This window comes from Coenobita brevimanus, chromosome 13 (assembly GCF_032717465.1).
Source record: "Coenobita brevimanus isolate Jiangsu-jjx chromosome 13, ASM3271746v2, whole genome shotgun sequence".
Taxonomy (NCBI): domain Eukaryota; kingdom Metazoa; phylum Arthropoda; class Malacostraca; order Decapoda; family Coenobitidae; genus Coenobita; species Coenobita brevimanus.
Genome location: NC_136966.1, coordinates 35,730,696 through 35,755,067, shown reverse-complemented (window position 1 = coordinate 35,755,067; position 24,372 = coordinate 35,730,696). Strand labels below are relative to the sequence as shown.

Here is a 24,372-nt window from a genome sequence, read left to right as displayed (position 1 = left end):
CTGAGTACAGTATTAGCTGAGAAAGCTGATGAGAAAAGTAAGGTTGTCACAAACTACAGGTCATCATCACCATATACTAACAATAAAGGATTTAGTGCATGGAAACATACTGCTGTGACAGATGCCTCTGACAACCGAAGTACGCTCATACAGGGTCAGAAATTGCCAGTGAATGACCATTCATTTGCCCTAGGCCTCGGTCATGAGGAAGGCCTTCTCAGTGTGACCTTTTGTGCATCAGTTTGGTCACAAGTGTATTGCCCTCACAGTTTTGTCTCACAGAACAACGCTAGCAGAGCTATCCAGTTACGGCTAGCAGAGAAAGATTGGAACCAGAAGCTTGACCCCAGCATCGGAAATTTTCGTCAAACCTTTGGAACTCTGGGGGGTCCTGGCCATTGGCACTAGTCATCAGATGTTCCCCACTGACTCTAAGGCAATCAGATGCCCTTCCGTCAGGGAGAAGCAACTGAAATATCCCGAGTTATGAGGAAGAAAAACTTGAACACCTGTCCCAGGGGCCTGTAGGCATGGTCGATAGGTTGCCCAGTAAACAGGCTGCTGAAGTAGAAGAGACCAGGAGCAGCAGTCAAGAAGAAAGGGGATAAGTAGCCAGTTCATAGAAGGATCGGATTCAATCATCGACCATTAGTCCGCAATAAAGGGGTGGACTACCAATTAAGGATAATGAGCTAGGCCTATCCTACCAGATGCTCATTGGTTTAATTAGCTCATCCACCCTTTTACAGGTCTTTTTCGTCCTAGTGGGTGTCTGTGGACAAGACCATTGAGGTTGCCAGGTAAGATGCCAATGATCCGATAGTAGGTAGTACTGGATACCTTGACAGAGAGAGAGAGAGAGAGAGAGAGAGAGAGAGAGAGAGAGAGAGAGGGAGTGAGGGAGAGAGACAAAGGGAGAGAGAGAGAGAGAGAGGGGGAGGGTGTCATCTGACTTATCAGTTCGAATGTATTTTCTATTATTTGAATGCAGCTTACCTCAGTCCTAAATCAAATCTATTTTAACACTATCTTGTGCATCTGAATCCGAGCATAACCAGTTCAGTGTGATGAGTACGAATACTGAATTATCAACACCTAAGGCGTCACTGTTGTAATGAAGTCCGATTCTATGTTCTGTAGAGTGTATATATGTATACTTTCACGTATGTATATTAACAACACCTTCATGGGTGCACATCGATCAAAGATCGTGGTCACGGTTTAAGGCCAAAGTTCAGGTGCAGTGTCGCTGTTCTCTTTAACCACTTATGGTACAGTTTTACTTATTCTATCCGTAGACGATATTATTCATTTCAGAATAAAATTACGGGATGGAAAATAGAACCTTAATTATCCCCGTTACTACTAGAGACAGCTCGTAATTTGAATAAATACTTTTGATAGCAGCATGAATAAACTAATATTTTTATCACCGTAATAAAGGAATTAATGCAACTCGACCTCAGCGTAATGGAGAGAGAGAGAGAGAGAGAGAGAGAGAGAGAGAGAGAGAGTTACACAGACTTTACGATTCCTACGAGGCGGTCCAACCTTAACACTTATCCAGTCCTCAAGTTACAGATGCCAGAAAAAAAGGATAGCACAGTAGAAGGATCTCTCGCTAATCCCTCAGATCCTCTGGCTTTTAAAGTACAGAAAAAATAAATGAAAAGTAGCACCTTGCACGACTTAAAAAGCCTGATGGAAATTTCACAGGCTCGGCAGAAAGTAAGTACAGTGGAATTGAAAAGGCTGAGCATACAGCCAACTATAAAGTCTAATCTAACCTATTTTATTTTATTTTATAACAGGAAATTTGATTAATATACTTAACTGCTGCGTATCTGTGCAGAAATCTACACACCTATGCATGTCAGGACTCCATATTATAATAATACAACTCATAGATAGATAGATAGACAGATAGAAGCACCAGCCAGGGTGTGAGAATAGGAAGTGTGTCAGCGAGAATCGACCAAAGGAAATGAGTTCAGCGAAGACTTAATCAACAGTATGCCACTGGGCACCGGAAGCACTACATACACACAGACATACAGGGTTCTAGAACCCTGTATGTCTGTGTGTATGGTAACATTTACATTCATATATTTTATATATATCTCAACAGAAAAAATTGCGGTGCCACTACTACTTAGGGCAACATCTGTGAGGATTAAATGGGATTTGATATATGGTTCAACACCACCACTCCCTAGATGTCCAACTTTACATTTATACTGATATTTATACGGGTCTAACTGATATTCTTATAAGAAATCCCTGTTACCGATACTAAGATTCCATTTTGTTACTGCTTTTACATGGAATTCTTCATTACTTAGGAAGCACTTCTATCTATCTATCTATAGCCCGACGCCCTAATCCCGCAAAGGGTGGCCGCAGACAAAACGCCTCCAAGTCGCTCTGTCACCCACCATTTGACTACCCTTCCCCCAACTCACTCCCCACTCCCTCATATACCTCTCAACTCCATCCCTTCCCCTCATCCTCGGTCTTCTCCTCCCTCTCTGTCCCTCCACCGCACCTACATGCACCCTCTTAGTCAGTCTTTTCATTTTCCATTCTCACCACATGTCCAAACCACCTCAGTGTATTTCTCCTAATCTTCTCAACCACATCCACATCCACGCCACAACGTTCCTTCACTTCTTCATTCGTTAACCTGCCCCTCCATGTCACTCCACATGCTCCTCTCAAGTAACTCATTTCCACTGCTCTCACTCTTTACTTGTTCCCCTCTTGCAAGGTCCACGCCTCACTTCCATACGGCAGGGTAGGGATCACAATACTATCATGCAGTGACTTCTTAATTTCCATACTCACCTCCCTATTTCTCATCACTGCTTTCAGTGAACCAACAACCTTCCTTCCCTGCTGTACCCATTCAAGCACTTCATCCTCAAAAGTTCCATCCTTACTCATCACACTAAGGCACTTGAGTTCATTAAATTTATTTCTAAGGCTATGAGCATTTGAATGCTATGACTTTGAATTATTTTCTGCAGTTGACTTTTGCTGTGCGGCTAATCTAGATTCAGCAACATTTCCCTAAGAAGGGTCCCCTGGGAAGGGGAGAAGAAATTTACGAGTAGTTTCCCGAGACAGGTGTAGACGATGAAGGGAGAAAAGAGAGGGAGGGGGACTGGGTATCCAGGGGTTCTGTGATTATGAATGATTATAGGCTTAGGGGAAACCTCAGGGTCACCTTGGGGATCGGAAATTTCAAGGGCATCTGAAGTGTCCTCATGAATTTTGTACACTGCTGCGTTCAAGAATCTAACTAATTTACGTTCTTCCTTTGTTGGATAGACTGATGCCATCTTGTCGGAAGAGGCTTGGTTTGCCCACATCTGTCCCAGGTATCAGTGGGAGGAGAGAGAGAGAGAGAGAGAGAGAGAGAGAGAGAGAGGGAGAGAGAAACAAGCTGTCGTGGCCGTACCGGGTCGCTCGGCAATTGCTCGAATATTTAAATGAAAACCGTTTCTGGATCGAGCTTCACATTGCTTGAAACCAGCGACTTGTGCATTGACCCAGGACGAAGTGCTTCACAGCCAGATAGTTTACTCGTGCAAGCAATGGGAATTGGGGTTAAAACTCCCCTATAGTAAATTCCAGTTGGACCCATCTGTGACCAAGTTGTAACCATCCTGCCAAATTTCACTGAAGTCCTTTTTCTAGTTTCAGCTATCACACACACACACACACACACACACACACACACACACACACACACACACACACACACACACACATACACACACAAGCATTATTGTATATATGATTTATATTTAGGCGACTGTCGAAGGCCCTTGTGATGGCACGGAATGGTCGTAAAATATCCAGCTGCATCGTACATTACTATGTGTATCGAATCCATGCTGGCAAGGAACATGATAGGCTACCCACTCTTCACAACAACTGGTTTCTCAGATGACTTGACCAACACACGTCTTCCATTTCTCATGAATAAGTTTCAGAATGCCACTCCGTTTTGACTTTAATATAAATCTATGTTAATCTCTTGATTCAGTACTACAGCGTAATTACCGACACCGAAGACAGTTGCAATGATCGAGTCGGTTTATATCTACGTATTTTTTTTTTTTATGTGTCCGTCACTGGGCATAGGCTTTCACAGCTTGCTCCCAAGGCCTAGTAGTCCTCTTACATACCATACATGTCACTACTTTGGCGCTAACAGCCACCGTCCATATTGAATACATGCTAGGGCTGTCTCATATAGGACTGGTGTATTGGTATTAGCGGGGGTATTTTAACACGTTGGCGGGTCTTCTGGTAGATCAGTAAAGTCAGATTTAATGAAATTCAACCTTAAACTGTTGCCTGCACCAGCGGGGATTTGAACCTGGGTCCGGTAGGACTGCAGGCCACCTCTCTACGGACTAAGTCACCGCCTACAGTAATTATATATTTTTTAAGAAGTATCTCTTCTGCCTGTGGGTGACTTTACACGGAGTGACAAGCCAAATGGTTTCCTGTACACCAGGAAACCATTTTTGCGCTGAGTAGTAACCATATAACCAAATTTTGGCGCCTGGTGGTTTAGTGGGTAATTATGGCGCTCCAATCGGATTGAGCCGATGAAGATTTTATATCCTAGGGATGGTTGGGGTTTATTGCTCACATAATGCCACTCAGGGATGAGTGAGGCTGGTCACTCATTTTAAATGTCAGGACCAACATGCCTAGCCCCGGGATCCTACGCTTCTCATGGGGCGACCTAGGATTGGATGATGGATGGATCTCATGAATGTCTGTCCTAGTTGGGTAAAAATTTGCATACAGACCGAGTGTGGATTTGGGGAGAAATTATTCGATTATGATACACATTAGTCAAGGGTAAAGGTCACAGAACGAGGTCAACGTTCACGTTGCAGTGTTAACTTATGAATGCTTGAGCTGATTTGAATCAAATTTGGAACATAAACTGTTTCGGGGGCTGCAAACAAGCATTTCAGTTTTGGTGGAGATCGATCAAAGAAGGTTACATCTTATTCTTACAAGTCGATATGGTTCTCACATACTTAATAAAATCATCTGGAGGAAGCAAGAAAAAGAAATATGTCATCGGAATGATTAGATTAATGTAACAACTTAAGCTTCAAAATCTAATATATTATTCCTAATTAGAAATGACCATCCTAAACCATATAATATTCAGATCTAACCAAATTAAACTGGAAGTTCAGTCATAGTAGTCGGATTATAACGCATATGTAACTTGACCTGTGTCATTGTAACTTTATTCAAATTCAGTTGAAATTCTATTTTGATTCTATCTTAACTGAAACTTCTGAAAGTATATCCTGACTCAGCGCATTTAGAGACTAAACTCTCCAGCTCTTGCGACTCACTAATAGCTGAATGAAATCGTCTAGTGTCAGCTGAAATAAATTTATCTATCTATAGCCAGACGCCATAATCCCCTAAGGGGTGGCCGTTTGTGTTAATCGTTTTACGGGGAGGGGCACTAACCCTCCACCAACCAACCTGTTATGACGAAGCTAACACGTATGGGTTGATTATGTGGTTATCACCCAGCGTTGTAAATGGTTTCCTGGCTTACAGGAAACCATTAGGCTTGTCATTCAACGTAAAGCCACCTGAAAAGGACAGAAGAGTCATAAAACATGACAGAAGATATGGGAGAAACAGGAAGAGAGGAGGGCAGACAGAAAAAGATGATAAACGTGAAGAGAGAAGCAGGCGGCACTACATCAAGTGAATGTATGAAGGTTGCCACCACCTACTAAAACAAAGTGGAATTATTCCAACCGTTAGGGGGCCAAGGATAAGCGTTCTAACGATGATGCTTTTATGACTAACTTTCGTTTGAACAAAATCGTCTGGGGCAAAATGGAATAAAATACTGGGCAGGATGCATCCACGAGAAGGTTAATGTACCTCATTCTTAAATCACTGCATCATTGTACTAATTCAGCTGCAGTATGATCCTGATGAAAGTTGCTCAGTTGTATCTCAATATAAATCTGCCTTAAATACGTGCATGTTACTGTTGGTCTAATTATGTTGTAGCTGACTGCTAACACAGTGGAAATGCTTGGAAAAGTATTATTTTAACAAAATACTGTCTAAATTTATGGTTACGGACTTCTTCAGTCGGTGCATGACAGTAATGTGATCCCCACTCTAACGTACTGCAGCGAAGGCTTGGACCTTGAAGGATCACAAGTCAAGAGAGAGTTCAATGGAAATGAGTTATCTGAGGGGAGCATGTAGAGTTAAATGGAGAGAGACAAAATCGCGGAAGTAAAGGAGTGCTGTGGTACTGATGCGGCTGTAACTGAAAGTATTAAGGGAAATCATTTAAGATGGTGTAACCACGTGGGGAAGAATGGAGCATGTGAGACTGATTATGAAAATAAGTAAGACCAAGGATGCGATGTATGGATGGAATGCTGAGATATATGAGAGAAGGGTGTGTGACTTGAGGGAGGGCAGCCAAATGGCAGAAGACAGAGTGACGTGAAAGCGATTTGTTTTCCGCCAACCCTTAATGGATTAAGGTGTCTGGCTATAAATAGACAGATGGACTTCATAAGTCATTAAGGCAGATAACCAATTTTTGTTAAGCCCCAGCCTTCAATTGGCGCTGAACATTTAGGAACTCCAATGCAATTGCTGGGAGGACAGGAACTGACTGATGGAATGATCGGCGGATCTGAACATGTGACTATTAACCCTTTAACTGTTAAAATTCTCTTTAATCCTTAATAAAATCATCTAGTGTCGGCTGTAGGAAGAATGAAAAATAATGGCATTCCGCTACTGAAGTATAATACTCTTTGTATTAGTCTATTACAATCGTTTCTCCATCTTGAATACTGAAGTGTAACAGTAGATTAACACTAGATATGATCCCAGACACGAGGAGGTTTGTGGAAAAGTTATTGAGCTGAGGCATTGCCTGTTTCTCCCTTTGAGCTATGTGAAATAATTTTCTAAAAGACGAAAAACTGGGCAAAGTTAGGATGAAAGAATTAGAGTAGATTATTTCTGATACTGTATTCATTACTTCGCGTGTGAGGTCTTTCTTATTCTAAATAAAATCGTTTGACGGTAGGAACAAACTAAAAAGAAAAAAAAGTCCTGGAGCTGAAAGGGTTGTGGATTTTCCCACTTTCTCGCATCTATTTGTTCATTCATTCATTCGTCAAAACCAGTGCTGCCCCATGAGAAGCGTAGGAGCCCGGGGCTAGGCAAGTTGATCCTGACATTGAAGATGAGAATGACCAGCCTCACTCATCACTGAGTGGCATTACGTGAGCAATAAACCCCAACCATCCCATGGATATAAACCTACACCGGCTCAATCCGATTGGAGCGCTTTAATTACCCACTAAACCACGAGGTACCATAAAATGGTCATATGGTTATCACCCAGCGTAGTAAATGGTTTCCTGGTGTCCAGGAAACCATTTGGCTTATCAGTGTGGAGCCACCCATAGACAGAAGGAAGAGGAAAGAATGAAGAAAAGGTAGACAAGAGGAAGGAAAGAAGAAAATGAGGAAAGTTCAGTCACCCGAGAACAGTACTACATCGAGTGCGTGGATGGTGGACGTCCCCGCTACCACTATGTGAATTAAGTAAAACCATTCTGCATACTTAATGAATGCTAATAGTAATTTTAATGCTATGTACGATTGAAGAAACTTACTTTAATGAATAATTACTGTACAGCTTAACTTACGAGTAGCCTAATAGACCTAGTGAAACCTGACCTGTGTGGAATGATGCGATGTGGACCCAGAGCACTCCTAGACACCGCAGGATCTTCAGTCAACAGTGCTCCCCATACTGCGTTGCTCACCTCTTGTTTCTCTTCTTCCTTCGTTTTCTCTCGCTCAGCCTCGTTTCTGCGTACTTTTTCTCGGCTCTGTGGGGAATGAAAGATGTGTGTGTGTGTGTTGCCAGTGATATGGACGTATAAACAAAGACTGAAAATCTGGTCCTGCAGTCTTCACAGCAGAGGGCGAGGTTCCTCCTCGAGAGTGAGAGGAAAATGCAAAAAATTACGTGATGGTAATGACTACCATTGTTACGTTCGTGATTATAAAATATTTCAGATTCAGTATTTCATAACAGATTTAGTAAATCACATGAAATTTTGTCATAGTCGCTGCAGTGCAGTGGCTTCGACTAATGCATATGCGTACCACTGCGTCCCAATTTTTTGTTATGTTTATTTAGGATAAACAACAATGCCGTTTGAGTGGGAAAGGAGAAGAAGCAAAATTGTTAGGACTGTGGTCAGAAGGCAGAATGATCAGGAAAAACTGAAATTCAAAAGATTATTACACGGTGCATCATCTAAAGCAATGGTTCTCCAACATTTTCGTTTTCTCCCCACCCATCCTGGTCTAAAAATATAGAGATATGTCAAAGATGGGGTTGAAAATGGTACGGTCGAAATGGGATTTTTGCTGTTAAGATTTTTTTTTTTTTTTAATCTAATGCTTAAGCACATAATCTACTTCAGGGAGGAAGCAAGTATTTAATTTCTGACATTGTTTTAAAACAAGGATTAAATAATGAAAAACACTATGAATGTGTTGTCAGTTAGGCAAACCCATTCATAAACTGAGAGGTTGCGCGATGCAAGTTGTTCTCACGCCAAATCAGAAAATGCAAGAAAACGGGTTCAAAGTTCTGCAGTATGCTGGCAACCTTAACCTTTTCAATTTTGACGTTCACTTTTTCTCTAGGAAAGGTTTTTCGAGTGTAGATCATGATTCTTATTATATATATATATATATATATATATATATATATATATTGCTGAACTGTCAACCCATTGTCTGGCAAAACACGACTGCTTAAGCAAAAAAACAACATTGATTAGGACAAAGTACCATTAAACAATATGAATGTGCTATGACCCCCCCCCCAAAAAAAAAGTCGTTTACCATTATTGCTATAGAATGACTTCGCCAGTAAACCACTGTTTTCACCAATTCCTGAGTACCCAGGAACACTTACGTCACTATCACCCGCACGACGGGGACATTTTTACCTCAGTAATCACACACTAAACTCCCTAAACGTTGCAAAAGATGGCTGTAAAACAGCAAGAATTTTCTTTTCCTTTGTGCAGTGTTCGTAGCTACGAACACTGCACAAAGGTAGGAACTGACGAATGGCGAGGCAAAAACAACATTCAAACACACCGCCACTTACGGCCAGCCAATCAGTAAGCAGGACTTGCTGCGCGGCTACGTACTCATTGGCAGCAACCAACACATGCACTCACAGCCCAGACGCGCTTCTCTGCTCCTGAGCGATTTTTTTTTTTTTTCAAAGAAGAAGGAACCAAAGGCCAGGAGCCCACAAACCGATCCTTCCTAGGAAAAAACAAAAAATACAACAGAGAGCCAAATTCTAAATCCGTTCAGTTCGAATGAGGAGTAAGTAGCATAAGGACGATGTACAGGGTGGCCCCTGGGGATCCCACCCAGCCTAAAATCTGGTCTACGTGGAGGTATAACTTCTTTCCCCCCCCCTTTATTTATTAAGTATAGATGCACATTGGGGAAGAACATTCGTACACAAAAGCTGGTCTGCAGTTGCGCTCGGAAAATATTTGGAAGATATATAATTTTTTGACATGCCGTAAAAAAATATCTTTGCATGTGTATTGCCCAGTGCCGAGCGTATCTCAGGATGAAGGTATCCCAGTTGGTCTTAGTACCCCCTTACCCAGTGACAAACGACACTTTACCATACCGGTGCCTGTGGTGTAAAATTAACGCAAGCCATAAAAAATTGCAAACAATTATGGGAAGGGAACGAAGGTCACTGGCAAGTTTACACGACCCTACTTTACCATCCCAGGCACTCAGGCGGTCACTTCTCTGGCATGTTTCTGCCCCCGTGTTTACATGTTACTGGCACATGTGCCGTAATTTTATTAATTCTTCCGCGAATCATAATGGATCACAGGATGAGTTTAGTAAACTATAAACCACATTGCCAGGTGTGCCAGACGATTCTCTTGAAGTCTGAAAAAAAAAAAAAAAAAAAGACTTCGATTTTAGAAGTCAAAAAATGAGGTGTGCGCAAATTCCTAAACCCACGGCCACTGAGGGGTTAGTGATCGATTTTTTGTCCACAAAATGATAGATTATGCCCTTTACCAGACCTAAAAAATGTACAACAGAGAACGGTGGACAACACTGAATGAAAAACAGAGCCAGTTTGCTGATAGCAGGACAGTATCCCATTCCTACATCAAACTTCATCAAGTTCTTACGAAAGTGTTTATGATAACTGAAACTTTTTTATGTATGAATATATGACCTTGCACGTCCTCTAGGTATGATCTGCACGGCTTGGTTGACACAAAAGAGAAGTTCCTCACAACTACCGCCTCCAGAAAATTATAAAATTTTATCGCCAGAGACTTCAAAGTCTTAAGATTTCCTCATGGCCCCCATTTAGTGTACCGTTTATCTATAGGATTCTCTTCTTTGCTGCATTATATATATATATATATATATATATATATATATATTATGCTAGGAAGAAGGAACCAAAGGACATGAGCCCGCAAAGTAGAGAAAGCCAAATTCAAGATCTGATCATTTCGAGATGCCTGGACACACTGCGTTTGAAAGACAGAGACAGTTCCAGAGCTGACCTGTTGCATAAATGAAGGACTGGGAGTAAAGGTTAACTCTTGCATTAGAGAGTTGGACAGAAAAGGGATGAAAGTTTGCTCCTAGACGAGTACTATGTGCCCGCCGTAGGGGTGGAGGAATGCAAATGACCATTGAGGAGCAGTGACCATTGATGCAGCGATAGAAAACAGATAAAGAGGCAACAGTGCGGTGAAGAGACAGAGCTTTAAGGGAGCCAGTAAGAGAAGGAGAGTTAATGAGACAAAATGCCTTTGAGTCCACCCTATTGAGAAGACCTGTATGTGAGGAGCCTCCCCACACTTGAGAGTTGTACTCCACACAGGGGCGGATGAAACCCGTGTATAGAGTCAACAATTGTGCAAGGGTAAAGAACGAACGGAGTCGGCTTAGCACACGTAATCTCTTGGAAGCAGATTTTACAAGAGATGTAATATGATCTTTCCAAGATAAGTCCCAAGTGAATGAAACCCCAAGCACGTTGAAGGATGATGCAGGATTAAGCTGAATATTATTAAACATTAGTGGGTACACCTATGGAAGATTTTGTTGGGTTGATAGGTGTAAGAACTGAGTCTTTGATGCATTAAAGACAACTAGATTATTTTTATCCCAGTCAGAGATATGTGCAAAGTCAGACATTAGGTGTGCCATAGCCTCATCCCTTGTTTGTTGAAGTAACAGCTGAGATGGACGTTGTGGGAACCGAATGGAAAGGTGAAGGGTGGAGTCATCAGCGTACGAGTGGATAGGGTTAGATGTACAGCTTAGAAGGTCACTGATAAATAAATGGAAGAGAGTTGGTAATAGGACAGAGCCCTGAGGAACACTAATGTTGATAAATCTAGGAGAAGAACAATGCCCGTCTACGACATCGGCTATAGAACGACCAGAAAGGAAGCTATAGATGAAGGCACAGATAGAAGGATAGAAGCCATAAGAGGGCAGTTTGGAAATAAAAGATTTATGCTAGACTCGATCTAAAGCCTGTAAGATGTCAAGAGCAATGGCAAAGCTTTTGCCAAAGTCCCGAAAGGAGGATGGCCAGGAGTCTGAAAGGTAGGTGAGAAGATCGCCAGTGGAGCGTACCTGACGGAACTCATACTGGCGATCAGAAAGAATGTTGTGACAGGAAAGATGCTTTAAAATTTTTCTCTTAAGGATTGACTCGAAAACTTTTGAGATACAGGATGTTAAAGCAATTGGACGAACGTTAGAGGGTTGGGAATGGTCACACAGACTTAGCACAATTCCGGACAGAAACATAAAAAAAGATGTGATTCAGGGGTGGGTTGGCTCTGGTATCTTTTACAGGCATTAGAACAAGCATGATTAAACAAAAGCTTTCTTGCATTAGTCAAAGGACAGCATTAGAACAAGCATGATTAAGCAAAAGCTTTCTTGCATTAGTCAAAGGATATGAGAAAGGAATGTATGCTTCCATGCCTGAGAGAATAACCTCTGTAATGCACAAGGCACACTCAGATGGCTCCCGGCCATGGAAACAATAATCATTCTAGGGAAAATCAGAGAAGTACTGCCTGAGGGCCTCCCAAAGTGTAACAGACGACGTTTCTTTGCAGAGTCCACAGGCCGTACCAGAGCGATAGGACAGGTTAAGGCTGTGATCGGAGGGGCCTAACGGAGAGAAAAGATTAACAGTGTAAGCAGAAGGATTAGTTGTAAGGAAGAGGTCAAGTATGCTGGAGCTCAATGGCGGTCAGGGATACGGGTAGGGTACTGTACAAGCTGCTCGAGGTCATTAAGGATAGAAAAGATGTAGGCTTGTTCACCAGGTGGATCAGTGAAAGGAGAGGAGAGCCAAAGATGGTGGTGAACATTGAAATCTCCTAAAATGGAGATTTCAGAGAAAGGAGAAATGGATAGAATGTATTCCATCGCAGAAGTAAGATAGTCGAAGAATTTTTGATAGTTAGTAGAATTAGGGGATAGGCAAACAGCGCAGATATATTTAGTCAGAGAATGACAGGAAAGCCAAAGCCAGAGTGTAGAAAATTCAGAAGAATCGAGTTCAGGAACACGAGAGAAAGATAAGTCGTTGCGTATATATACACAACAGCCACCTTCGGCACTGAAATGAGTACAGAGAAAATAGGAGGATAAAGAAAAGGGTTTGCTGTCAGTTGCCTCAGACAGCTGAGTCTCAGTTAGGAAAAGAAGGAGGAGAGGTGGTGCTCAACAGAGCGAAAGTTAGAGGAAAGGCCACTAATATATCTATCTATCTATCTATCTATATAGATAGATAGATATAGATATATAGATAGATTTACAGTATATATATATATATATATATATATATATATATATATATATATATATAGATATATATATATATATATATATATATATATATATATATATTTACGGTTTACCACAGAAAAATTTTGGAATGTTACCTGTATTTCCATATTACTGTATATTTAATCACTGAGCTTCTAACCTTTTCAGAATGGTAAGGCCTTAAATTAATATTCTAGTTGCTGCTTCCCACCTATTTTGCTCAGCTTAAAAATAACCCTGAACCAGTAAAGAGTCTACATTAACTCCTCCAGCAGGATTAGTTTTCTTTCCTCTGGAGTATCTGCCACTAGACGATTTTACTGAGTTAACGAGAGACCACTCATAGTACGGCAGTTAATGATATCACTGCTCCTGTGAACATTATCATGATCATCATGAACATCATCATCATCATGATCATCGTCATCACTACTCTATTCTCACTCTCCTATATAGTGCAGGCAAGATTCAGAAGTAGGAAACATGATACCTATCATTAAAAAAGGCTACATAAAACAGTTCGGACGTTCATTACTCAGTAAGGCGTTTCATTTAAAAAAAAACAATAAGTTAGACGTTCACAACTCGGCAAGGGACAGCAATAATAAAATGATCTTCCCCTACCCTGCAGAAAACTGCAATAATAAATAGAGCTAGACATTCAGTATTCGGCAAGGAGCTGCAATAAAAAAATGAACCACCCGTTCATTACCTGTCATGGAGCTGCATGTTACAAAATGAACTACACATTCACTACTTGACATGGAGCTGCAATAATAAAATGAATTACACGTTCAGTATTCGGAATGGAGCTACAACATTTATATGAACTATACGGTCATGCTCTACACGAAGCTGCAATTATAAAATGAATCATATGTTCACTACTCGACATGAGACCTCAGTAATAAGACAAGCTGCAACTTTCACTACTCGGCATGAAGCTGCAATAATACATTGAGTTACACTTTCACCACTTGGCTTGGAGTTACAATAATAAAACGAGCTACAGCTGTAAGTACTCGACATGCGATTACATTCTGATATACCCTCTCCTTGTTAAGAAAACGGAGGCTAGCCTTTTCTGCTGAAGGGCCGAACTTTGCATTCACAAAATTTAGCGTGCTACATTATTCCTATTATGCGTCTATGTACAAGTGACAGACGCAATGGAACTTGTACAAGAGTAAATATCTCACGATCTGTTACATTGTTGGATTGTTTTCCGTTCTTGGTCCTTATTTAATTGAACATAAAAAAAAAAAAAAGTGAGATGCAAATCATTAGATATTACTGACAACAGTTTTGGACATTTATGATAATATAACTAATACAGATGGGCTATAGATTTATGGAACTTGATTTATTGGAAGGACTCGATAGAATTTGCTGACTGGCCGTGCTCGGTCCGTGAACCGCTGGCTAGGCACCCATAAGCTTTGGGGGAGAAGGCTTAGATTAATACCTGTTAACTGCAGAACAGTTATCAAAGCAATCACTGTCTAAACCATCCCTTAGACACGACCTATATATATATATATATATATATATATTTTTATGTCCGACTCTGGGCAAAGGCTTCAGGGCCTATATCTCGGGGGCAGTAGCCCATCCCAAGGCCCAGTAGTCCTCCTACAACTCCACATGTCACCACTTCGGCGCTAACACCCACTGTCCATAGTGAATACATGCTAGGGCTGTCTCATACAGGACTGGTGTATTGGTATTAGCGGGGGTATTTTTACGACATGTCGGCGGGTCATCTGGTAGATCAGGAAAGTCTGCATTTTATGAAATTCAGATCCTTAAACTGTTCCCTGCCCCAGCCGGGATTCGAACCTGGGTCCATCAGGACTGCAGGCCGCCTCTCTCCTAGTTGCACTGCGGGACGGACTAAAGGATGTGGAAAAAAGAGTTAAGGGAAAGCTCATATAAATACAAATGCAGTATTATAGTGTGGGCAATGACCAGATGAGTCTAAACTGAAGGGGTTAATAACTGGATCACAGTTATCTAGCAGGTTTTGGGCGATAATAGCAAAACGCCAAAAGAATTTTGGGACTTGCCATTAAGTCAGAAAGAAGGAGGGAACATTGGAAAGAGAAAATGGTTAAGGAGTGAAAGATAGGAAAGGGAATAAGTTTCGAGGCTTAATGTTACATAAATCGAAATTATTTTTCGGTAAGTTGATAATCACACACACATTATGACAGGGTAAATGTTTTTTTTTTTTTTTTTTTTTTTTTCACGAGCAATATTCCATTGAAGTGACAAACCAGATACATGTTGAACTGTTGGGTGGCCTGCATCTCAGCATGTCTTAGGTTCATCCTCGTCTCTTCCACTCTTCTTGCCCTCTCTCTCATCTCTGATGTTGCCTCCTCCTCTTCCCTGGTCCAGTACAAAGGAGTACAAAGGAAAGTACATAGAATCTGGGTACACACACACACAACACTCCTACACACATGAGAGCGTGCGCGCGATACGTGTGTGTGTATATATATATATATATATATATATATATATATATATATATATATATATATATATATATAGTATAAACAATTAAGTAAATACATATTAAAATAAATAAATATCAATAAATATAAATATATCCATCTATCTGTCCACCTATCTATCTGTCTGTCTATCTATCTATCTATCTATAGATCTATCTATCTATCTATCAATAATATTATAAACTAATAAATAAATACGTAATTATATATATGTATATAAAAATAAAAATATAAATATATATTATATTTATCTACCAATCTATCAATATCTTTGCATTTATTTTTGTACATTTATATATTTAGATATGTACTTATCTATTTATTTATATTATAAAATTATATAGAGAGAAAATTTTATATATATATATATATTTCATCATCATCAGCCGGTGAGGTTCACTGCAGGACCGACCTATCCCTACCGAAGCAGGGACGATACAGCCAATGTATCTCTACCCAGTGGCTTAGCCTGTCTGGTAGAGACTGTATGTAGGGTGAGAAGTGCTTATGAGTGTAATTGTAGTGTTGTAGTGGCTTTGGACGTGCGTGTAGTCTGTGAACCAAGTGTAATCGGCCCGCCTTACGCCGATTGGGTGCAAGCATACTAGTATGCGACACTGGTTCAACCACAGCACCCTTTGTGTCCGCCAAAGTAGCAAGTGGCTAGGTGAACGCATCCCAAAGTTTTTACAACTCAGGCGGGAGGCGAACCCGCGCGCTCACAAGCGTGCGAAACGCACACTACCACTGTACCACAGAGGCTCCTATACTGTATATATATATATATATATATATATATATATATATATATATATATATATATATGTGTGTGTGTGTGTGTGTGTGTGTGTGTGTGTGTGTGTGCATAATCCTAAGTTTGCATCATACCCGTCTGTCTTAAATGGAAACTGAGTAGAGAGTATCACACATGAATGGTTAGAGATTTCAACTGCCTCCAAGAGCAGCAGCTGGTAAGGACCCTTTGGAGTGTGTTTTTCCCCTCCTCACCCATGAAAAAAAAAAAAAAAAAAAAAAAATGGAAAGCATTCGACCCTGCTTTCTAGCTGGTAAAAAAAAAAAAAAAGTCCCTTAATGGCAGACGGCAGGAAATTTCAGGCGCTCCTAATAGTGTTAACCCACGAACCCACGATCTCTGGAAGGTAGCACGGCGACGCCACGCAAAACGTCAATGAGATAAGTAGTGTTCTTTTTTTTATATCCATCTGGCTGTTAATTTCTGCCATTTTTAGGGTTCGGCTAAAGCCAAAGAGAGGACGAAGGCCTCTAGTATTTATCTGTCTCTCTATCTATCTATAAAGAACATATCTGAATATATATATATATATATATATATATATATATATATATATATATATATATATATATATATATATATATATATATATATATATATATGTCTGTACAACACCATCGCTACCTGTCAATTTTATGTGCTATTGTACATCTAGTTTCTAAGTCTTGTTCCTTATGTCTGTCTCTTGTATCTACTTACCTGCTTGTTCCCTATCCATTGCCGTGCTTTTGGGAAAAGACTTTTAGAACTGCAAGCGTTAAAATAGGCAACATCGACCTTTTCAGCATGAGAGACCTCCTACTATCTGAAGAAATTCGTGTAACTGTAGTAAGAATAAAAATCTCTCTGTACTGAACAAGAGAAGTCTAAATTTCAAACATACTATTTCCCTCACTCCTACGACTTTGCTTCCTTATGCTCCCGTCGCATCCCTAATCCTTGCCTACTCCTTTAGTACCTGCTTCTGTCTCTGCCTCTTCTTCTATCAGGAGCTCGAAATCAAAAGGGTGTTATGTTTCAAGAGGCTGGCCAGATGGAATAGAAAATATTTATTAATAATATATTTCCTAACATTCTGTAGTTCATATAAAATAGAAAACAAAAAACCGTGCCAAAGAATATGATCAGTTACTTAGATACACGATAAATGAACCCTTTCACAGAACTGATGTATATCCTTGCGTTTGCGTTGGCACACCAGATAATGTTATTCAGTCTGGGAGAAACGTATTGAATTAAAAAGGTTAGATAGCGCCATCAATACTCACTGGATACGATATGTCTCTCTCAAGCTGAATAAAATCATATAGACATAGGAAGTGAAAATTTGAACTAGGGAAGTCACTTATAGCTTCCACTTACCCTATGATTACCAGATGTCTCGCCTAAGCTTCATAAAATCATATGGATGTAGCAAGCTTACATCAAAGATATCATCGTACTGAAGGGGTTAAGAACACAACTTTAACCTCAGTTATTTCAACACTCGTTCATGACTGGTACGCTGTTCTTATTTCGAAGATCTTAGTTATTTGTTTGTTCCATAGTTAGCATGTGATTTCTTCCTCTTTATATACCTGCTTATTGGAACTACTTACCAGTACTCCTCACTCCACTTTGTATCCTACTACTTTTTACACCCATAACCTCTGCTTACTCTCAAATCTGTTTATTCCTCACTTTTTATTGCACCTTTAACCTCTGTCTACTTCCACCTTTCCCTGCTGTTTATCTCTGTCTTTTTTTAAAAGGTCACTCATGCTTGCTGATCCTACAGTAATAAATGCATCTCATCTCATTTCTGTCTCTTCATTTTTCTTGCCCTTCATTTTCTCGTCTTCCGTTTGCTTAGCATTTCTTGTGCGTGCCTCTCATTTCTACTTCTTTAGTCTGCGTCCGCGTCCATTTTCCAGCATTCTGCCTGCCCTCACCTCTGTCTGTGTCTCTCCTGTTGAAACTGTTGCTGTTTTTCCTGGATTTGCTGCCTCAACCACGCCTCCGTCTCCCTTTGCTGTTGTTTTTCCCGGTCTTTGCACTCTACGTCCTCTCCATGGAATCTGAGTAATTGAGAATATACTTTGTATTATTTATTCGTTATGTTTTATTAAATTAATCTTTTGGTGCCTCGTTTTATACAAAAAGAATAAACTTTCAAAAGCAGTCTTCGCAAAAAGTACGAATAGGCATGAGATTTAAAAATTTGTTCCAGAACCATCTTTCACATGGTGAAGCACCGGAATTTTGACTGATAAAAGAAACAATATTCTGTTCACTAGAACTCAACATTTATACGGAGAAAGAACGACAGAGAGTTTTGTATGCAGAAAGGTGTGAAAGTCTTGTGAGTTTAATGAATTTAGGAGGTGGTAAGTGGTGGCGACCATCATTCACTCAATGTGGAGCTGCCTTCTTCCTCACTCAACCTTTACCATTAGTTTTAATTTCTCCAAACTTTCCTGTAACTTTTATTACCCTTCTATCCACCTCAGGTCTCGTTACACTGAGTGACAAGTTTAATGATTTCCTTTGACCCAGGAAACTTTTTATAATGCTGGGTGGTCATTATCTAACCATATTACGTGGTGATGTGGATCCTACTATGATACCCCTGTTATCTTGATGGAGAGACGCAAGTGCGGCTTCCATTTAGGAATCAAAGTTCCATACTCTTCCCAACGCACCGTTTTTGCGAGTCGTTGTCTGTTGTTTGGGAATATTGGTTTACTGCGCGGGACACCCCGGCAAGGGAAAGTGCTGGTCGGTGGTTGATGGGTTGCCCGGATATAAAGACCGGGATCCCTCAACAACAACAGCGCCAACAACAACTGAATGGAGATGTGAAGTACTGTGGGACTTGGAGCAGATAAGAGGCGGATTTTTGCGACCTTGAAAGTCAAGATATATCACTAATCTTAATAATCAGTCTTGACTACTGGGCTAATACCGTTTCCGCAATCACCGAAACTCAGTACGAAACTGAATCTTTATCAAGATTAGGCAGGATTATTCAGTGTTGCTCCTGAGGTATTTTGATTGATAATTACGATATTGATTTCTCCATGTTGTAACACGCCAGCGTGTCTGTTTCCTAAAGGAAATGCAGCTTCCTGTGGTGAAATTAAACTGTTCAGTGGTCATCAGCTTAATGACATGATCGTTTTCGTTCGTTTTCGTTTTCGTTTTTAAAGGCTCCAACATGCTTTCATGCGTCGGCCTTGGTCACCTAATGGCGGCTCTCCAGGCTGCACGATCCATTGCAGCCTCCCTGTTCAGTGCCTTAACCCTGAGGTCACACTTAATGACCTAGTCCCATGTCTTTCTCGGTCTACCCCTCGTAACCCCACCCCCAGTATTAACACTTCTCACCTTCCTCACCCAATTTTCATCCCCTATCCTCTCCACATGTCCCAACCATCTCAATCTACCTCTTCTCATCACAACACCAATACACTCCAGTCCCATCCTACCTCTCAACTCTTCCATCATGAACCCAGCCCCCCAAGACCTTGGACGCACTGACGCACTACACATCCACCTAATCATTGTCATTTCTGTACTTCTGAGCCGGCGAATATCCTCCTCCTTCACTGCCCAGGTCTCATTACCATACAGCATTACACTCCTAACACATGCTGCATACAAAGACCCCTTAGCACGTAGGGAGAGTCCTCTCAGTGTCAGGAGAGGCAAGAGCTCCCTTAACTTCTTCCAACCACTTCTCACCCTAGCCACAGCCCCACTTCCAGCACACATGTCTCCCAAATAACAAAACTCTTCCACACACTCAAGAGATTCACCAGCAAGTTCAATTCTTTCACGTCTGACAATCTCCACCTGCTCTCCCCGACACTCCGTACACATAAAATCAGAATTATCTCGCAGTCTACCTCTGATACCACCACATCTCTTATGCACCCATTTATCACAAACACCGCACAAGATGGAATTACTTCCCACGCCCTTGTGGCAAACTGCACATGGCCACTCTCCCTCGTCTTTGACAGTACCGCCACCAACCCTAGATATCGTCACTTTTGTTTTATCTGCATTTACCCTTAAGCCCTTGTGCCCCATACCATCTCTCCATATCCTAAACCTTTCCTCCGCCTCCCTTTCGTTCTCTGCAATCAACACCAAATCATCAGCATACAACAACTCCAAGGGAGTCCGTTTCTAAAGTCACGTGAAAGGGCTTCAAGTACCATAATCAACAACATGGGACTCAAAACTGACCCCTGATGCACACCAACATTCACGGAAAACCCATCACTCAAATCTCCTTTCACTCTTACCTGGGTGTGAGCACCCACATACATAGCTATAACCACCCTAACCAGCCACTCCTCCAAGCCAAGCTTTCTCATTGCCCACTTCACCACCTCTCTAGGGACTCTGTCAAAGGCCTTTTCCTAATCAACAAAAACAATAAAAATCCCTTCTCCTACCAATATATTTTTCCTGAAGCTGTCGAACAATGAATATGACATCAATGGTCCCCCTACTTGGCATAAACCCAAACTGCATCTCATCAATATTCACTCTTTCTCTAATCATACCTTCTAAAACTCTCTCCATTACTTTCATTATCTGATCTAAAAGCTTTATACCTCTATAATTTCCTCTTTCCAGGGCATCACCCTTCCCTTTATACACATTTACAATTACATCTTTCAGCCAATCATCTGGGACAACACATCCATAAATAATCCTATTTATCAGGTCAGTGACTAACTTCACCCCTATATCGCCTGAGGCCTTCAACATTTCGGCAGTCAACCTAGACACACCTGCTGCCTTCCCCACCTTCATCCTGCCTATTGCCTCACTGATAGTAGCAGCATCAATCAAAGGCCAAGGGCCAGACACTGGATCTGCTGGCTCCAAACCTTCTCTGTCCCAGTCAAACTCCTCATTCAACAACCGGTTATAATGCTCTCTCCATGCACCTTTAATATTCTCACTGTTCACCACTACCCTTCCTTCATCATTCTTCACACACTGCTCACCAATAATATCCCGATTATCCCTCTTCACCTGACCTGCCACCCTAAATATCATATTTTTCCTTTCCCCATGATTTAGGTTATCAAGTAAAAGTCTCTGTGACTCAGACTTTGCCCTGTATACCTCTCTTCTAGCCCTATGCTTGGCAGCCAAATATTCTTCTTTGCTACCATCCTTCTTCCATTCCCGGAATAGCCTTCTTTTCTCCTTAACTGCAGCTTCTACACCCTCATCCCACCATCAAGTTAGTCCTCTTGTCCAACCGCATGTTACATCAGTAACTCTCAAGAGATTGTTCTTGAGGGCTCTGTACTGTTCATTAACGCCTCTGTCTACAGCTCCCTGTTCAGCCACCACTCTCCTCAACTCACTATAGAAGGCATCCCGTACTACTTGGTTTTTCAGCTTCCACATTTTCCTCCTAGGTACATAAGTCCTCTTTTTCATCACTCGTTCTTTAAGCACCATATCACAAATCAGTAGTTTGTGCTGCTGCACACACTCCTCACTTCCTATAACTTTAATTTTATGTGACCACATGAGCAGCTGATTTCCCATTCTGGCTGCCCTCACATTATTGAATATTGTTGTCAAAACTGGTCAAAAAAAAAAAAAATTGATTTATATTTCTCGCCAAACCGGCCTGAGGACGTAAGTTCTTGAGAATAACTGCCGTTTGCTTGAAACCAATATCTCAAATTGGATGGCAATATCCGTTTTTTGCGGACAAATTTACTGAACACTGGGAACCTGATGTTATCAGCCTGTAGTACTGTCAGCCGAAAAAGTCGTGTCTTCGTTCCGAACCCCGCAAATATTCGAAGAGATAAGTCGAAGCAGAAGGGATAGCTTCACGAGTCTGGCAACTGTGTCAGACCAGACTGTCATGGGGCTGAGTTATTTGGGGGTGGAGGTGGGGTAATGAAGTATGTGTGTGTTGTAGTTGTTGTTGGCAGTGTAGTCTAGCATTACAACTCAGAGTAAAGGTGCTAAATGTGATATTACACCTGATTTCATACCTGGAAATAATGAAATGTATCGACAACCTGAAATAATGCCTAGATCGTGTAGCCAATCAAACAACGAGGTGCAACCCCGCTCCCTCCCCACTTTCCTCCCACACCCCCTCTGCCGGGTATCAACTAGCCATATGACATCGGAATAAAGGACAGAAAGCTGTGTTTTTACTATATGTTTAACTTCTGAACATGGCAGGATATATTGTATATATATATATATATCATGTTTGGTCTGGCAGAGGCATAAGAATAACGGGAAAAGCATTCCACAGGTGGTTCATGTTTTGGTAAAAGGGTAAGGGAAACCCATAGACATAAATAAGTCTAGATACCGCATAACACTACTTTAGATGCGTCTGTCAGGCCGCCATCTTGCAACGGTCGAGGCAGACGATGTCGTGTTCCTGACGATGGTCAAAGTTGACCACCATTTACCTAGCAATGCAGCAACACTGTGCTGCTTTTGGGTGCAGAAAGCGTCGGAATATGTCTATAGTGACACCGATAGCATGAGCGGCTCAAGTCTCTGATTATGCAAACGTCCCTCAGCTGCTTCCCTATCCCCTGAAAGGAGGATGGTGGGTTCCAGAAGGGAAATTTAAACCTGCAGTCCACCGAGTTCACTTTTCGGATGAACCAGGAACCACAACCATTACCACCACAACAGCCACCACCATAACAACCACCACCATAACAACCACCACCATAACAACCACCACCACAACAACCTTCACCATCACAACAACAACCACCACCATCACCACAACCACTACCCCCTAAAGCACCACCATCACAAGAATAATCACCACCACAACAACCACCACCACAACAATCACCACAACCACCACCATCACAACCATCACCACAACCACCATCACCACCACAACAACAACCACAACTGCAACAACCGTCAACACAACAGCCACCACCAATACCATAACAACCACCGCCACAACAGTCACCACCACCACAACGATAACCACCACGACCACCACAACAACAACCACCACCATCACCACCACAACACCACCACCACTACCACAACAACAACAACAACAACGACCACTACCACCACCATAACAACAAGCACCACCACCACCACCACCGCAACAACAACAACAACAACAACCATAACAACAACAACCACCACCACCACCATAACAACCACCACCACCACCATAACAACCACCACCACCACAACAACAATAACAACAACCATAACAACAAGAACAACCATAACAACAACCACCACCACAACAGTAACAACCACCACCACCACAACCACCACCACCGCCACCACAAGAACAACAGCAACAACAGCCACCACCACCGTAACAACAACCACCACCACCACAACCATAACAACCACCACCACCACCACCACCACCACAACAACAACAACCACAACCACCACAACAACAACAACAACAACCATAACACCACCACCACCACAACAACAACAACCATAACACCACCACCACCACCACAACAACAACAACAAAAACAACCACCACCACCACCACCACCACAACAACAACAACCAACACCACCACCACAACCACCATCACCACATCCACCATCACCACATCCACCGCCACCACATCCACCACCACCACAACAACAACCATCACCATAACAACCACCACCACCACCACAACAACAACAACAACAACAACCACCGCCATAACAACCTCCACCACCACCACCACAACCACCACCACCACCACCACCACCACCATAACAACAACCAACACCACCACCACAACAATAACAACCACCACCATAACAACAACCACCACTACCACCATAACAACAACCACCACCACAACGACAACAACAACCACCACCACAACGACAACAACAACCACCACCACAACGACAACAACAACCACCACCACAACCACCACCACCACAACAACAACAACAACATCACCATAACAACAACAACAACAGCAACAACCACCACCACCATAACAACCACCACCACCGTAACAACAACAGCAACCACCACCACCAC

At 41.7% G+C, this 24,372-nt stretch overlaps 1 protein-coding gene across 1 annotated transcript in view; it reads right to left on the bottom strand.

The window, feature by feature from the left end:
* Positions 1–5,630: 5,630 nt before the first annotated feature.
* LOC145415436 (RIB43A-like with coiled-coils protein 2) overlaps positions 5,631–24,372 on the bottom strand; it is a 119,600-nt gene continuing 100,858 nt past the window's right edge. The window contains exons 6-9 of the mRNA XM_080284717.1: positions 18,264–18,389; positions 14,394–14,436; positions 7,755–7,940; positions 5,631–5,645 (exon numbers count right to left, since the gene is read on the bottom strand). Of these exons, the coding sequence (XP_080140843.1) occupies positions 5,631–5,645; positions 7,755–7,940; positions 14,394–14,436; positions 18,264–18,389 (370 nt within the window). The remainder of the gene's footprint in view (positions 5,646–7,754; positions 7,941–14,393; positions 14,437–18,263; positions 18,390–24,372) is intronic.